General features: G+C 32.2%; 1 protein-coding gene across 1 annotated transcript; it reads right to left on the minus strand.

Moving 5' to 3' along the window:
• Positions 1-9,122: 9,122 nt before the first annotated feature.
• On the minus strand, positions 9,123-16,393 carry LOC126725560 (centromere protein C). Its single transcript, XM_050430354.1, has 11 exons — positions 16,084-16,393; positions 15,084-15,289; positions 14,868-14,956; positions 14,688-14,790; positions 14,392-14,558; positions 13,185-14,200; positions 12,973-13,081; positions 11,765-11,850; positions 10,892-10,985; positions 10,696-10,803; positions 9,123-9,567 (listed from the first exon to the last, which is right to left on the minus strand). The coding sequence occupies exons 1-11, from the start codon at positions 16,243-16,245 to the stop codon at positions 9,443-9,445; spliced, it is 2,265 nt and encodes a 754-aa protein (XP_050286311.1). The 5' UTR covers positions 16,246-16,393; the 3' UTR covers positions 9,123-9,442.
• Between the last annotated feature and the right edge of the window lie 2,288 nt (positions 16,394-18,681).

The raw sequence follows: 18,681 nt of genomic DNA on the forward strand, positions 1-18,681 counted from the left end.
TTCATGGTCCTTCTTAACTTCATTAATTAGACCTTCTTTTGTTAAGATCCATGGTCTTTCTTTACTTTTCATGAAATGGGCTTTCTTGTGAAATTTTGGTCCTCAACAATGGCTTTTTCTTTTTCCCAAAAAAGTGATGTAAAAACTTTCCTAAAATAAATTCTTAACCATTACCTTAAGAGCACCCATTAACATAACCCTAAATAAAAACTCCATTGCTCAATGGGCTAGTAAGCACAACTAGCCTAGTTGGTTATTTACATCTCTAGTCTTTACCTATTGAGGTGTATTTTACATTTTTCCTTTTATTTGTTTCCATAAATTTTTATTTTAGGGAAAAAATGACATAATATTATGTAAGTGCAAGCCAAAGTTTAGATTATCTGGTAATTTTTCTTTTCCATCCTCTTTTCTTTTTGGGCAGGGGTGGGAGGTTTTGTCCAACAATGTGTTTAAGATATCTCTAAATACTCTATTTAACTGACACATGAAGCTTCACCCTATATATGTTTAGTATGTAATTACATAACGGATAAATGTTGATAGACGGTCGTTGTCAATTCTAATGGACATCACGTAGTTTACATTACATTTTATAACAAATTAAAATATTCAACAAGTGACCCCGGGTTTTGCGCCTTAATGACATTATTCGATTCTCTTTACATGGAGAATCTAGGTACAAATTCTCCTCCGCTGCTTATGATAGGCAACCCCACCTTAATTTAACCATTATAAAAACAAGTTTAGAGTATTAGTATTGATAGTGCTAAAAATTTAAATTATATTTTTAAATATTCAACAAGTGACCACGGGTTTCGTGCTAGATTTGGTTTACTTCCAGTACATTTTTAACAGGGCATGTCCTTTTGTTTTAAATATACAATGGTAAGTGGTAGTGGATTTTAATCTCTACCTTTTATTTAGTTAGTAGGTGACGTACGTGGTAGTCTCTTATTAAAATAAAATGAGATTCCAGTTAAAAAAGTACTGCAGGTAAGTTGCACCCTTTTGCGCCTTAATGACATTATTCGATTATCTTTATACGGAGAATCTAGGCTCGAATTCTCATTGGCTGTTTATAATAAGCGCCCCGCCTTATCCTTATATGGAGAATCTAGGCTCAAATTCCCATTGATTGTTTATTATAAGCACTCCACCTTAATTTAATCATTACAAAAACAAGTTTAGAGCATTAGTATTGGTAGTGCTAAAAAGTTAAATTGCTATTTTTTGCCCCCCACAAACAACAAAATATATGCTACAGTAAGAAATTGTTATAAGAAATTATTTTCCCATGTTTGACAGATCGCTAAAAAAGTGTATAACCAATCGAAATAGTCAAGACCAACATTTAAATTCATACGTTTCTCAAAGGGCTAAGTATACCGGATAAACCAATTGTTACGAAAAATTTTGAGCTAGAACAATATGGGATTTATAACTAGGATTCTTTCTTTTTCGTCTTTTTTTTTTTTTTTTTTTTTCAAAAATGATGTTGGCGTTTATTAGAAATTCTTTATCTCAAAATTGATACGAACGCATGAGTATAGCAAAATTTGCCGAATTTCCGTACAAAAATGGAAATGTTGATCAGCATCAGCAGTACTCCTTGCTCAAATTGACCTGATTTTTGCGTGGCAACTCCCTCTCATTTCCATGCACATGATTCAACCCTAAGATGACAACCAAATAAGAGCTCAAAGGGACGAGATTTCAAAGGTTGAACTTGATTAGGATAGTTAATTAGAACTTAGTTACTAATAGATAAACTAGAGTGAGTTAGTTAGAACCTTGGCACATTAATCATATGTGTAATTCTTAAACGCATGTTGAATTAGTAGTAGCACATGAGGATATTAATAAGTTAATCATGTGGAGCCTTGTGGGCTAATTAGATTAGAGTTATAGTTGTATAAAAAATGGTTTTTAACTCTCATTGAACAAAGATTGTTCATTTTGTTGCTTAGACTATTTAGTCTTTTTTGGAGTTAGAGACTCCCTAGATATAGTGATATAGTCTCGCTTGAAGAAAGTGAATTCCAATGAATTCAGACATTTTCATTCCACCATTGATTACATTTCAAGACTTCGTTCTTAAATCCATGGCCTAAACTCATCCTCTTAGCCTTCACATAAACAAATATTCACATCCTTTCTCACATACCCAACCCAAGACTCGCTTAAAGCCTTAAACTCTAGTTCTCTTTCCTTACCCTATCATTATTCCAATTGAATCATAATAACAAGACCAAACCCCTATTGTAATTCCTATCAAAGGCCATGGTGTCATTATCAAGGATTTGTGGCTGGTACGCACAATTTTAGCTGTACAAACCACTACAGTACTATGGTATCAATAACTTTGCAATAACACCCATCTTACTTAGAGCCTCAATTAAGTGCACCAAGTAAGCATTAAGGTATATTTATCATTCTTATTTTAAACCTTACAGTTTATGGTTGATTTCAATTTAAAAATTAAAAGTTTTAAATTAAACTCTATAATTTTCAAAATGTTTCACATTGACCCATAAGTTACTTCCCTGCTAAAGTCATTGATTTCAAAATAAAAAATAAAATCTACATCATTTACGGCTAGAAACTTTGTAACTTAACTGACACTTTTTAGTATTTTCAATAAAAACATCATCTAAGTTTTCAATCCCGCTTCCTCAAAAAAAAAAAAAAAAAAAAAAAAAAACCATCAAATTAGTAAAATAACAATAATAACAAATAACAACATTATTGTTTTACTAGAATTCAAATTAAAAAACAACGTGATGTTGATGTTAGAAAAAATAAACATAATGTTGATTTGAGACCTTTTGAAAAATATAGAATTGAATCTGAAGCTCTGAGAGTTTAGAGATAATTTAAAGAGAAAGTCTTTGGAACCAAGATATGTAGGTTCCAGTTAACTCAACTAGTAAAGTCTCTGATGGTTATATAAGAAATCTAAGGTTCAATCTCTGCCTACACCAAAAACTGATTGGTGTCTTGGTCTGATAATAAAGAACAATCATCAAAAGCGGACGCCATAAGTTGAAACTCTCTAAAAAAAAAAAAGATTTGTGTGACTATAAATGGTGGATTCATGTGAAATTAAGGATTCACCAATCACAGTCGCACATGTACATAAAGCTGGAAAAATTATGGCAAATGGTGTGAATTTTTTTTTTTTTTTTTTTTTTTTTTTTTTTTTTTTTTGCTAAGAACAAATGGGGTAAGTTATGAACATAACAACAATTCACAATAATTATAAATTAACCTACAACCTCACACATAGGCATATCACAATGTACAATTTAAAACTTCTTTTATACTAATTTAGGAATATTGTAAAATTATTGCAAACTTTTGTTGTGTCCCAAGTATAACTCAAGCCCTAAAAGAACTGTTGTTTGAAACCACCCCCTGTAAGATTTAAAGGGCAATTTGTCTAGTTCATGACAAAAAATCCCCTCTAATATTGATGTTGATATGGTTCTAGATCTTAATTATGGGTCATCATTTTTTAAAATTTGTCCGATTAGAAAAAAAAAAATAAAGGGCAACATCGGCTTATAATAATAAGCCGGCAAGTGACGCCATCACAAATCACAATAGATGGGCTACATTTAATTTATTTGCCTTTCGAAATGGCTTACCTGGCTTATCTTGATTTGGATGAGCATTAATTTTTTCTATACTAATAAATAATTAAAAAAATTTAAATGAATAAAAAATTAAAGTTGATGACATAGACTAAGTTACTTAAAGTTAAAAGTTCACAAATTTCATGTAAATAATAATGTAGAGACTTTTTCGTACCTACGTTATGCACGGCTCTATTTGTGCATTCGGCGTATAATATATCATTAAATCATCATATGATAAATATAGGGTTCGCTTTCAGTTAAAACTGACATAAGTTTTGTCAATACTGCACATTTTAATAACCTTTTATTGGATATATATTTTTATATTTTGTTAAATTCATTATTGGATTATACGTTTTCTTTATACTTTTTATGTTTGTGAAATTTCAAAATAATCAGAGATCAATAACTATTTTATATATAAAAATATTTTAATTTTCAAATTTTGTATATTTTTAATATACATAAATCATAACGTCCAATTAACATAAAATTACTTAATGCCCTTATTAGTCCAACAATAGGATTTTAAAAATATATATTATAAAAATAGTTCTTAAAATTATAAAACATGTAAAAGCTTAAATAATTTAATAATAAACATCATTTTACATGAATAACTATCCCACTTATAAAAATTTTTAAGTTTCAAGAATTTTTTTTTTTTTTTTTTTTGCATTTTAAAATCATTCAAAAACAGTCATTTATGGCTTTAAAATATTAGATTAACACAAGATTTAACATTAATATTAATAATAATATACATACATACATAAATATATATATATATATATATAAACATTCATTACTTTGGTTAGTACGTCTCCAACTTCAATCCATGATGAGTGTAAGATAAGAATTCGTCAAGGATAATTAATTATTTGGTGACAAAAAGCAGGAAGAAGAGAGAACAAGAAGCTACCAAAACAGGTGATGCCGCCCAATTTTCTTTCTCCTTTTTTTCCTGGAAAAATTGCATAGCCGCCCAAATTTATGCCATAGAGTTTTATATATATAAAAACAAAGTTTAGCTATAAAATTTGTTATAGTTTAATACTGCAATCTTACTCAATAAAATAAACTCTACTATATATTAAGAAAACCTAACCGTTAAATTGCATATTTTTTATATTCTTAACACGCATGTCAACCCCCTCAAAAAAAAACATGCATGTCAAATGACAAACATGTCCACAATCCTCTGGATGTGAGCTTGGGATTTGTTGATTTAATTTGGTGCATGAATTGATTCAGAAAGATATGGAATTTTTTGCCTGATGCATTAATATGGTTGCCTTTTAAATTCAATTTTTAATTTGAATTAAGGTTAAGTAAATTCTCTTTAGTTTTTAATTTTTTATTAATGTAAATTTTAACCGCTCGGGCTGTTGGATAGTAAGGAATTAGATGACATGACCTTTTGTTAGATTATGTTTTATTATTTGCATTATTTGTAAATTTAACAGCCAAGCCTTATTTCTTAATTGATTAATACTTTCAGAATATTTTCAAGACACTGAGGGTTCAAATCATCTATCTCATTTATATTTATCAAATTATCAAAAATATATATATAAATAATATGTATGGCGAATTGCAGTGTCGTCATATTATTATAAAATAAATAAAATTCCTCAAGCTTTTCTATCATCTAGAGAAATCAAGCTGCAAATACATTTTGCCGACAGTTCGAGCACAAATATTTGAATATTGCAAGTTGGCATCTACAATTAATTTTGTCGATACTTTTCAGTTTTCCCACTGCAAATGAAGCCATATCAAATATCATCATCCTCTTCAATGTCGTCATAGATGATCTAATAAACCCGTTTACAATTCTCTACAAGCATATGAATATTCCAGTTCTAGTTGTGAAAAAAAAAAAAAAGAGTCTTCTTTTCTTTTCTTTCTGTTTTTTAAGAAACCAGTGTGACTACTCTTTCTAAACGTGAGTATAGTAGCAATTTAACCGCTCTAAAACTAAGACTTAATAGTCCATACCATAGTCGCTAATGAGTTAGATGAATAACGTACAAATGGGGTTTATAACCATATAAAAAACTGCAACATATTGTTAGTAGGGGAATTCAAATCCAAGTGCAGAGGCATGTTGACCGAGCCTTTTATCACCAGGCTAGCTAAACGTATTGTTTAAAAAGTGTCGCTATACTATAGAATGATACCGTTGACATTGCAATTTAAAATTTGTACGTTTGCTGATAATTGCGTACTAAACTTAGCGAAACTTTTTTCCTCCTACAAATTAGCATAATGAGCATCAATATAACGGTCAATACACGTATTCAAGATTGTGGTCAAAGTATAAAGAATCCCACCATAAAATCAAATGTTCATACTGATTTTGGCGTAAACTCTGCGATGCAATGCAAAGAATGAAGTGAAAACGCAACTTTATGCTGCTTGCCAAGAAATAATTCCTCTGCAAGAAACTCGTGATAGGAATTAGGACGACCCAAATAATGGTGAGGAAGATTGACTTCAAAAACAGAATCATTATAATAGAAGCTATATTCCAGAACAAATAGCGATGCTGTTATCGTGGAAACTTGTAAACTTTATTGAATTTTCTGGGGAGGAGACCTGGTGGGTCAAGTCACGAGCTAGAAAAATTGGTATGAGTTATGAGTTGCCGTTTTCTTGGGTTCAGGGGAAAAGTCACAGGCATGATAATTCATAATTGACAAGCCACGAGTTTCTACTTTCCTGACCATCCGTTTTTTTTTTTTTTTTTTTGCCTAAATGATTTTTTTTTTTTTAATAAGATAGAAATTATACTCTAACATAATCTAAATGCATATGCATGTGAAACTCCCTCCTGGAGACTTAAATCCCGACTCTTACCCTCACACCTACAAACACATATACTTGTAAAATGGCCATCACACTAAGGACGTACGGTGGTAAAAGGACCAAAGAAGTGATTCTTATTTTGTCACTAGTTTATAAACTTAGTTATAGTATAAGACTGCAACTTCATTTAATATCTTTTTATTTAGTATTCACCGTTAGATTACATTTTTTCTTATACATGCTAGGCTTAGAAACTTTTCAGAAAATTATAGATTAGTAACTATGTCGTCAGTCAAATATTTAAATTTCAAATTTTTGTAATTTAAAATTAAATATAAAAAATAAGTTTATGTATCAAATAGTAACTAATATTTGACTTATACAAAATTTGACGTTTGTTTTAAGAACATAAAAAACATGCAATACAATTGTTAAATTTTCAAAATCATATTAATTTTTTCATAAAAGTTTGTAGTCTTACATTATAAGTAAGTTTTTAATCTAAGATTACAAATTTTCTTCTGCTTCTTTTTCGGGGTTCCAATGATTTGTTAAAACGAAAAAAAGGGAGGGTGAAATGATGGATGGGATGGGAGAAAGGAAAAAGAAAAAAAAAAAAAAAAAAGAGGGATTTGCCTTCATTTACAAGATAAGATTATTACACGTCTTCCCACCGTGTAAAATCCGTTTTCTTTTTCTTTCCTTTCCTTTTCTTATTTCTTTTCACCAGGGTCTTTCCTTTCATTTTCTTATCTCTTTCCACCAGGGTGCAAAATGCTTTTCTTTTTCTTTCCTGTCCTTTTCTTTCTCTTCATTTTCTCCATTTTATTGAACAAAGTGTAATTGTAATTACACATTACGACCAGTTGCTACAGATTTTCAATGAAAAAAAACTTATATACAAGTCAAAAGTTTTGTCGTTTAACAGGTATCTTTTATTGTTTCTAATTAAGACGTCCATAATTCAAATTTCTCTCTTTATTGTAAATATCAAATTATCAAGAAACTTTTATACAATTTTTTATATGTTTTATATTAGGTTCCTCATTTGCTAAAGGCCTTGTAGTTGAATTAACATCTCTCCATGTACAAAGTGCTTAGAAATATAGAGAGAAAGGGTTCAAGTTACGGGGTTAGCAGCATGTTATAATTATTTCTATAAAAAAAAATAAAATAAAAAAGTTCCTCTTTATTGTAAATATCAAATTATCAAGAAACTTTTATACAATTTTTTATATGTTTTATATTAGCTTCCTCATTTGCTAAAGGCCTTGTAGCTGAATTGACATCTCTCCATGTACAAAGTGCTTAGGGATATAGAGAGAAAGGGTTCAAGTTACGGGGTTAGCAGCATGTTATAATTATTCCTATAAAAATAAAAATAAAAATAAAAGGTTCCTCATTTAAAATTAATCCCATAATTAGAAGAAAAAAAAAAAACCAATCGCATAATTAAATTTAAATGTTCTCAAGAGAAGATAACATCTTTTGTTGTATTAATTAATACAATCATATAATTGAATTTAATTGAATAATCAAAAAGGTACTGTATGTATCTAAAGAATTGTATCTTTTTCAACATGTTTTATTTCGAACTCTCTTTCTCCTCCCTTGAGAGTTTCATTTTCCTATAAAAAAAAAGAGAGTTTCATTTTTAAAAGTAATCAAAAGATTATAGAATTGTACCTTTTTCAACATGTTTTATTATGAACTCTCTTTCTCCTCCCTTGACAGTTTCATCATTTTTAAAAGTAATCAAAAGATTATACAAAAAGAAAAATAAAGGTAGTTCTTATTTTTTTTATCACAAAAAGAAAAAAGTAACTCGCTTTAAACCATCACAATTACAATGTACTATAAAATTAAGCATTCAACAATTATTAATAGACAAAACACAAATACTTTTAAATTGAAGATTTGATTGCCATTATTAATTTTCGTTAAATTGAAGATATTTATCATCGCAAGATCCAAGAAATTCCAATTTTGAGTGTTTAAGGTATTCAAACGAATACAAAACGTTTGGTCAAAGCCTCAAAGGTATGCATTACACATACTCAATAACGTTAGGATGGATAGCTTCCCACCATTTTCTCAATTCAGACACTGATTTAAATAGTGGAGTGAACATTACCAATTAATATTGAATTAGGTTGCTTATAGCAAAATTTTGTACTTTAAGTGCAAATTACACATATCCCCGCCGTTTAGACTCCAGATTCATTAAATATCCATAATTAACCATAAATTTTTGTACAAAATCCTTCCATAAGCTCATTGAATTTCCAGTTCAATGCGAGGAGAAATAAAGATAGTCTTAAATTATTCAGAATGAAATCAAATGAAATTCCAAATCTCCATCAAAAAGAAAATTCCAAATCAAAACTCTCTTCTGTAAGAGACTGAGTTGTATTTGCCAATTATTAGAATCTAATTTTCATGTGATTAAGGTCAACTCACCTGGATCAAGAAAACCCCATGAATTTTCTTCCTGAAGGTAAATAATGGCAAACTAACCACATACAATAAACACAACTTACTCATGCTTTGAGAATTTCAAGTTCTATTTTTTTTTTTTTTTTCACAATGCAAGTGATCTCTTACATATTTATTAACGATAAAACACAATTCAAGTCCAAATTCCTAAGCAAATAGTAATAGAATATACAATAGACTTAAAGTTATTCATCCTTTCCTCAGAAAATTTCACCTCCTGTCTTTTCATGATTCAAAGGAACGTTTTTCATGTACTACAATTTTGGCATGGAAGCTGTCTTGATGAGAAGCATACGATATTATGATTGTTTACCACCACTAGACCACCTTTTTTTAAATTTTTTTTTTTTTTAATTGTTTAGACCACCATTGGAACTGAATAACTAGTTACAGGACAACCCTCCTCTCCGCTTCTTAAAGACCAAGTACAAAAGGAAGGCATCAAACTACAAACATATATGAAAACTCATTGGGGTACCTAATATTTCTTGAAATTATAGAGCTGCCAATTCAACAAGCTCTTTGTATTCATCAGATACGAAAGATTTCACCTTCAAAGCAGGTTGTCCATCTTCCTTTGATGGTGAAACATACTTTAACCCAATAACTGTTGTCAGACCTGCAAAGAGTACAATAAAACAAATCTATGTTACCTCCATTAGAAATGGAACTACAACAAGACATTGTTTCATGATTGTACCAATTTACAACAATTGGATATCGAAGGAAAGAGATGTAAAAAAAATATGGCTTTGTTGCCCCGCTACACACCACAAATTATTTAAATTCTAAAAAATTACAAATACAATTTAAAAAATTGTATTTATTAATAGTTTACACACAGTAGCTCTTGGAACCCATAACCACAACCCACAGCCCATTCTTTACAAGGTGAAGAGGTGCCATTGAACTAGAGCCCATTGGCTCAAACACTTTTTTTTTTTTTTGATAAATTGGCTCATACACAAAATTGAAATTGAAGTCAACAAATTTGTACAGGTCACTGAATATACTTAATATGAACGAGGCAGTGAATGGTGCAGCGTAAAAATAGTTTTTTACACATAAACTTGTGTTTTATAGTTCTCAAAGCCTCCACCAATTACATGAATATATGTAGAGTCTTATTGCCTCTCACTCTCATCGGTACTTGCAAAGTCCAAGGGGTTTTAAACTTTGAACAGACCTATGCTGGTGTTTGTGAATGTGCACATATACCAGTTGTACATCCAATACATATTGGATGCTTCACGGTCCAGTTTTTAATATATGAAAATTGTATAAATTTATTTGAAAATTAATTAAAACTGTTGAATATTTTGTAGTAAATATTTCTAGTTTTCATAAATTCATATACAATAATTTCCTCAACACCCCCCCCCCCCCTCCTCAGTCTGGCCTTAAAACCTTGAACCTTCATATTTTTTATTCTCTTTAGGGTCCAGTCTTTAAAACAAGCCAGAATTATTGTATTTCCCGCTTCCAACTCATAAACTAGGGAGTTTGTGGTTGTCCACTAACAGTGCTGCAATTTTTTTTTTATAGCACAAGAACTTAGCATATACAGTGTTAGAGAACTTAGCATATAATAAAAAAATAGCAACCACCTCCTCCAAATGGTTTATACTCCATAAAGATTGTGTATAGAAGAAGTAGTCTAATTATTAGCCATAGTTTAAGCTCAGAGACGATTATAAAGAACCGTACAAATTCCTTAACTAGGAAATCCACACAAGAGAGAACTTACTCTGATGGATGCGTCCATATAATAATCTTTCACCTTTCCAATACTCCAAAGGTCTTGTCCTGATCCTGGTGCTTCGCCTTACCCCATGTTCCCACAATAAACCAGCTCCTATGAATATAACAGACATCCAGTTACTCCAACAAAATAACCAAACAAGATTTAGTGAAATATAGTTGAGATTTATAAAAATAAACACCTGCAAGGCTTTTCCTGCAAGGCTTTTCTTTTCTCTTGCGTGGACGTGGTGGTGTTGCTTTGTTTTGCTCATTCAATGATTCCTCGGTACATTCCTGGATGTTGTGTTTCACAAGACACAATAAAAACAAATTCCAATCATTACAAAGTACTAAAACGGGAACTCACCACCATAAAGATAGATAATTCTTTTTTGGGCAAGTAAATTAGCTCACTTAAAAACACCTAAGGGAGCCCCTAGGCCTTGAATCAGAAGATAAAGGGATGGCGCATAGATTATATAGGTCATTTATATTGGCCAGAAAAAGGGAGAAAGAAAGCATAGGACCAAGGGGACTTAATCTATATATATAAGAATTATCCATTAGACAAACATCTGTATTTTGGCCTTGAAAACATGAAACTTACATTGACCCATTTAAATTAAATTAAATTAATAAAAAAAACACACACACACTATCAGTTTGAACAGTCATGGACTTTCAATAAATTACAGCTTTTCATGTTGAAACATGTTGGCACATAATAAGTGAAAATCTATTAACTACTTAAATGTCAATTTCTATATGGCAGAATAAATATGATAAACATTGGAGCCAACCCTAAAGTAATTGGGACTAAGTCCTAGTTGAATTGAATATAAATAATGATAGACATGGCAAAAATAATCAGGAAAAGGTAAAAATAAAGATCCACCCCTCCAGTACAATTTCATTTGTGATAACTAAAAATACAAAGCTAAAACCATTTCAACGTCACTAATACAAAAATGCTAAACATGGCTAAAAAAACTCTCAATGTATCAGCAACAAGCAGCAAATAGAACAAAAGAATGAATGGAATGGATTGGAAAATAACATGGAAAGATAATAACCTCTAAATGCTGTTCTGGAACATCGCCTGGGGATTTAGAGAGTTGATGCACTGCATGTTCTTCAACAACAGCAGGACTTGACTGATCTGAGAGAGAAAATTAAAAAAAAAATGCATAAAATACACTTACATTCAACCATCTAAAGCATAATCATCAGTCCTAATTTTAAATTATTAAAACAGAGAGAATTCCATTTGGAAGGCAACTAAATTACACTTGCCTTATAAAACTTCATGTGCAAGCTCACAGAAAATGAGACTTATTCAGTGGGGAAACAAAAAAGCTTATTCTAGACATAAAATAGCTTAATCATAAATCATTATACCTATTAGCTGTTTCTCTTCACCTCAACTTCATTGGAACTGATTGGTTTAGACCTATTAGCAGTTTCCATTTACCTAATCTTGGTTGAACTGGTTGGTTATGTGCAGAGATAAGACCAACATTAATTTGTTAAAGATAACTTGGAACAAACAAACAACCCTTTGATCATCTAAAGGTAAGCCAAGTTACTCTCCCCTAATTAACAGAATATCACTATATCAATATCAGTAATCCAGAAGCCTTTATGTCAAGCACAGTGCAGGCACTGATAGCATTTGCTAAATGTGTACAAATGTATGGGCATATCACTACCTATTTCTGACTTAAATAGTAATCTGAATTTCAGAAAATGTATCTGCAATTCTTTTTTATTAAGTAAAAATGTATCTCTAACTTCAACCCCATATTGTGACCATATTGCACAACTAGAACAGACAAGACAAGCTTGATTAACTTCTTCATAGTGGCACATATAGGTACAACAGGGTTCAGATAAAGCCCATAATGATCCGAAAAATCTCTTGTATCGTTTGGAAGAAATAGCAGGTCACAATGGAAGCATATTTTCTAGTGGATCTGTTCAAAACCTCCTTGATCCTAAAGGGTTGAGAATCTAGCAAATATTAAAATGTATTTTATTAGCTAGATAATTATCAAAAAAAATATCTAGCTAATATTAATATTGCATTTTAAGACTTCTAATTACTTATTAGTCTACAGGATGCTTACCTCTTTCCAAAGAGAACCACACAATGATCATTGATCAATTAATTTCATGCAGCCACTACTAGATAAACTGAATTTTAACTAAAAAATCTGAGATTTAGCCATCAGCATCACAAAAGTATTTCTCACAATGCACAAACAAAAAAACACAATCATACCCAACATGCTCTGAATGTCATTCAAGATTTCCTCAGTTGCATCTGCCATGTTCAGATCAGGCTGAGGAGAAGCCACTGCCTCCACTGGTTCCTGCAGCATGTCTTCCACCTAAAGTTTGTCACATTAACAAAACACAACACTCAAATTTAAAACATTCACAACTCTATTTAAATAAAAAATATAAACCAAACCAACAAAAAGGACGATTAACCTTATCCTCCAAGTTATTGGGTCCATTTGTCTGAGCAGTCATATCAGCATCATGACAACTCAACTGCACATCTAGATCATTATCCTTATTACAGCTTCTAACATTATCCTCCACGTCAACATGAGTTCCACTGGAGCCAACATCAACACCAACAGAAACTTTACTTGGATTATCATGCACAATTGCTTCCGCATAAGTAAAATCCCCAATAACTGCCTCAGGTGAAGCTGTCTTAGCAACTGTAGTGTCAACTTCCTCAATTAAAGGTGATTTCAACTTGTCACAATTGCTCAACTGCTCATCTAGATCAATATCCATATTACAGCCTCTAACATTATCCTCCATGTCAACATGAGTTCCACTGGAGCCAACGTCAACATCAACAGAAACTTTACTTGAATTATCATGCACAATTGCTTCCGAATTTGTAAAATCCCCAATAACTGCCTCAGGTGAACCTGTCTTAGCAACTGCAGTGCCATCTTCCTCAATTAAAGGTGATTTCAACCCATCAAAATTGCTCAACTGCTTTCCTGAATCATAAAGATCAGACTCTTTACGAGATTCCATCAGAGAGGGGGTTATCCCTTGTGAGTCATCAAAATCAAGAATGGAAAATGGATCGTTTGATGGCATTGACTGCACAATATGCTTCTGTAATGATGGGAATGGAGCAAACGGACTTCTTGGGGGTGTGGGTGAAGCTATATGATTAACAGAGTTTTCTGCCTCCTTTGTAAGCTTCTCAGGTGTTTTACTGCTAATCTTTTTTAACAGATTATCTATGTCCGATAAAGCCTTCCGAGGCTTTGTTATGTTTCCTCTTGACGGATTCAAATTTATCTTTTGGGCACCTTGCAACTCTGGGAGACTTAGATTCTCTAGATCAATGGGTTTGATCTGCAAGCGCTTCTGTAAAATACTGATTGTTCCATTCCCTTCCAAATCTTCAAAATTGCCAGATAGTAACTCATCCAAGATTTCATTAACATTTTTCTCTAACTTGTCCATTGAACCTATTTAGAATGCAATTAATCATGATATTAGGCATCTATGAAAAAAAAAAAAGAAAAAGAAAGAAGAAGACGCAAGGTGTAAAAGAAAAAAGAAAGTTGGATACTAGCATTAAGTAAAATGCAGAGCTAAGAGAGAGGGAAATAGCATGGCTTCAGAGAGAGTTGATATATTCTTCAAAAGTGCCACTTACCAGCTAATTCACTCTCACGTGACACTACATTTTGATCAGTTTCGTGTTGTGGCATGTCATCAATTGGGATGACGATGCCTGATTCAAATGGCTCCTGAGAAGATATGACATTCTCTTTATTTTCAGAAATCACCGATGAATAGCGATGCTTGTATCTAACCGACCGCCTGGGTCACCCAAAAAATATAAATAAAAATACAAAAAATAAAATAAATGTCATTCCATAAGACAAGAACAAATGCTATATGGTCAAACTAGTATAAAGGGGGATAGATGATACAAAATGCTGATCATACCCTAGAATCCCTGGTCGACGTGGTCGTACAGTTGTGGAAGGATCGTGCTGTTCTAAATTCATTGAAACTCTACCAGTCTGCTTCTGTATTTCTCTTTTGGCATCTAATAAAACAGTAAAAACAAGTGTTACACAAATGATTGCAGCATGGATTTCAGAAGGTAAAGAGAGTGCAACTTACTTTCAAATCGTTCATAGGCCAAGAAGAATTCCTCTGGGTCTTTTAGCTGATCAATATCCAAATTTGATTCCAAACTCACAGCAGACTGACTGTGCAATGAGAATAAGGCTTAGTTTGATAGATAATTTGCACTAAAAGGAACCACTTTGGTTTTTTTATTTTTTTATTTTTTTTTTTTTGTAACTTTTCTGAGAAAGACATCAAGAATAGGCTCACCTAAGACTAGGCTTTAAACTAAAACGAGCCCGCTTACGGCCTAAGCCTGGCCTTCTTTCTGGGAGACTTTCTTCATCCAGCGCAACACCAGTTTCTATTTTCGCTTTAGATGCCAGAAAATTTGCAATTTCTGAGTTCAGAAGTTCTGAACTCCCATCTAAAACCATTTTTGCCTGCTCTAGAAGTTTATTGGGACTTCGTAAGGCCTGAAAGGACAGGAAAAACAAGAAATGTGACCATTTTCTTTGATCAAACTAAATTTACTGCACATCATCTCCAAATAAAGAACACATTCTGCCTGAAATAAACCTGCTTTGAATTTGAGTTTAATTAATCAGTATATCATTGTGAAAAACTCTATTTGATGTCAGAAACACAGAGGTAAGGAAAGAAAATTGAGTTTGGTCCAAATCAAAGATGCTTCAATTTACCGGACCTTACACAATTACCGCTCTACTTAGGTAAGCCTTGTATATGTACATTCAACTGAATTTCTCACTTTGAACAAACAAAATGGTCTGTCTTGTGTGTTAATGATAATGCTAGAAGTTTCAGGTAAGTAGCAATACGCTTATAACTTTCCTAATTTGAATGGCAGCAAATTTTTCCAATACTCAAAGCCTCAAAAAGCTCACTATGTTTCACTTTCCCTTTGATTTTCTCAGAAATTTTGCTTAGAAAATTACTTATTCATCCAATAATTTGGAGAAACCAGAATCCAAAAGAGTCACATTACTATCAAGCAGATATATTAATTTTCACAGCTCACAAAAAGATACAAAATCCAAAACTGAAAAAGAGTCACAGTAAAGTCAGTTAAGTTCAAATTTGCAACATATTCAAACAACAAACAGTCACGCTACACTTCCTAACCCTAACATGTTCTCGGCAACCAAACAGACACAGAAAAAATGAACGATTGAACACTGAAAACCCTAGAAATCAAGAGCGATTAGAGGAAAATAAAGGACTTAGAGAGAGAGAAGGAGAGAGAGTTTACGATGGACTTGAGGTGGTTGTGGATGGAGTCGAGATCGGCGTCGAAGTCCCATGACTTGGTCGGGTCGGGTTGGACCCGGAACGAGTCGGGGAAGAGAGCGAGACCATAATACGATGAGAGCGGATCCACCGCCGAATCGGAGCTCGGAGGCTCGGCTACCATTGTTGTATGTGGTCAGGGTGTGTTTGGGAAGTGGAAAATTCAAAAATGACAGAAGTAAGCGGGAGTGGGCACTTTCGTCTTTCGCTTCGCTTGGGTTGGGAGTGTGGGCTTTGGACTTTTTTGAGTTTGAGATGACGATGGACTATTGTGCACTACGCAGGCTTTTGATTTTTTTTGTTTTATATTTTATTTTTCAGTTTTTTTGGCAGATCTGCTCCTGCATAACGGTTATAAATGCAGTAACGTCGTCGTTTTAGATCCCGAAATTCAAATAGTTAGGGGGTTTATACTTAAATAGACGACATTGTAGGGACCATGTTTGGTAATTTGGTTACACTCGGAGGAAGGGAAGTGGATAGGGTAATTTTGTCTTTTTACAAGGGATTATCCTTCTATTTCCTTTCTAGACTTTCTTCTCTTTCAAGTTTCAACCAATACAAACCAACGGCCCTGGCGAATTTAGTGCCCGTTTGTTTTAGCGTTTGAAGCCCAAAATGCGCGTTTTCAAAAAAGCCAGCCCGAAAATAGTGTTTGGTAAGTATAAAACGCAACTTTTTGGAAAAAGTTGCGTTTTATATTTGTGAAGAAACGCGCGTTTGAGTTTATGAAGCTCTGGAGGTCCATAAACAAAAAGCTCATACGCGTTTTGATTTTGATTCGTTGGGCTCTTCCAAAAATTACCAAATTACCCTTGATAAATCATCAGTTCTCATCTCATCTCTCTGTTCTCCCAACAAATTTCCAAATCCAAACACAAAAAAATCTATAACAAATTCCCAAATCATCTCTCTGCTCTCCCAACAAATTTCCAAATCCAAACACAAAAAAATCTATAACAAATTCCCAAATCAGCTAGGGAAAAAAAAAAATCAATCCCTTGCAAATTAGGATTCCTCAAAATGCAAAACATCAAAATATAGCAAAATGATAGAATTACAGGACAAAATCGAAGCCGAATGCGTCAACAACACCGAGCTCTGGGTTCGATCAAATCGGCGAACCCCTCCCAATCAAACCCTCCGACTCTAACTCCGACTCAGACCCCATTTTCGATCTCCAAGCCCTTCCCTCTCAACCACTCGCCGTCTCCGAACTCCACCGCCTCATCTTCGTCGCTCACTCCGATGGATTCTACGTCCCCAGAACTTGAGTGGGATGCTATCAATTCCGCCAAGAACCAACAAATGAAGTGCTAAGAGAGGGAAAAAAAAAAAAAAAAAAAAAGAAGACGAAGAAGGAGAGCTCTAAATGTTCTGGTGTTTGGACTTTGGAGGAATGGCAAGGAAGGAAAAAAAAAGAGGAAAGAAGGATTAAAAAAGAAAACAAAACGGGTACGTGTGTGGAGGAGAAATTTAGTGGGAAAAAAAAAGAGGAAAAAAAAAAAAAAAAAAAATGTCGTGTGGAGGATAAAAAAAAGAGTGGAAAAAAAGGAAAAAAAGAATAATCAAATATTAAGGGGTCGGTTATTATTAGCTAATATTGGTGAGAAAAAAATAATTTTTTTAGAAAGAGAAAAAAATAATTTTAATAGTATGTTAAAATTAAAATTAGTATCAATTTTTATCACAATATTTTCACAATATTTTTACAATAAATCTTAAGTGGTAGGTTATTATTAGCTAATATTGGTGAGAAAAAAATAATTTTTTTAGAAAGAGAAAAACATAATTTTAATAGCACATTAAAATTAAAATCAGTATTAATTTTTATCACAATATTTTCACAATACTTTCACAATAAATCTTAAGTGGTAGGTTATTATTAGCTAATATTGGTGAGAAAAAAATAATTTTTTTAGAAAGAGAAAAATTGATTTAAGTATGATGAAGTAGTTGATTTTTAAGTATGAACCAAACTCACATCCAAAAAAAAAAAGTATGAAATAAACTCTCTTATATATACATTGTCCTTTTTGGTAATTTATCCCTCAAACTGTCACTTTTATAAGTACTAGCCAAACACTCAACTTTTTCAAAAAGCACTTTTTAACAGATTTTATCAAACACTCAGTTTTTTGAAAATGCATTTTTTTATTATGCACTTTTTGAAAACTTAACTTTTTCATTATGAACTTTTACAAAAAGTTGAACCAAACTCACCCTTAAACCGTTTAGGCTACGTTTATTTATATGTAAAATGGTTTGCAAGTGTAAAATATTTTCAAGTAAAAATATTTTTCGGAAAATAAAATATTTTCAAGTGTTTGGTGGCATTTTAAAAAATTCTTTGAAAAATGTTTTTTTTTGTGTTTGGTTGTGTTATTGAAAATACCATAGAAAACACATTTTCTACTTATTGCTCACATTTTCTCCGCTTCCAAACAAATATATAATATCATTTCTCAATAGAGAAACACAAAAGAAACAAAACCCCAAAAAAAAAAAAATTTCATGAAATCCGGTCAAATTGAGAGAAGAAAGAAGAGAGAGAGGCGAC

This window comes from Quercus robur, chromosome 5 (genome assembly GCF_932294415.1).
Source record: "Quercus robur chromosome 5, dhQueRobu3.1, whole genome shotgun sequence".
Taxonomy (NCBI): Eukaryota; Viridiplantae; Streptophyta; class Magnoliopsida; order Fagales; family Fagaceae; genus Quercus; species Quercus robur.

Excerpts from the sequence above, each read along its gene's own strand:
- LOC126725560 (XM_050430354.1), bottom strand. The coding sequence starts at position 16,245 with ATGGTAGCCGAGCCTCCGAGCTCCGATTCGGCGGTGGATCCGCTCTCA. Across the intron at positions 15,290-16,083 it reads ACAACCACCTCAAGTCCATC|GCCTTACGAAGTCCCAATAA; the intron begins GTAAACTCTCTC and ends CTGTCCTTTCAG. Across the intron at positions 11,851-12,972 it reads TGACATTCAGAGCATGTTGG|ATCAGTCAAGTCCTGCTGTT; the intron begins GTATGATTGTGT and ends TTTCTCTCTCAG.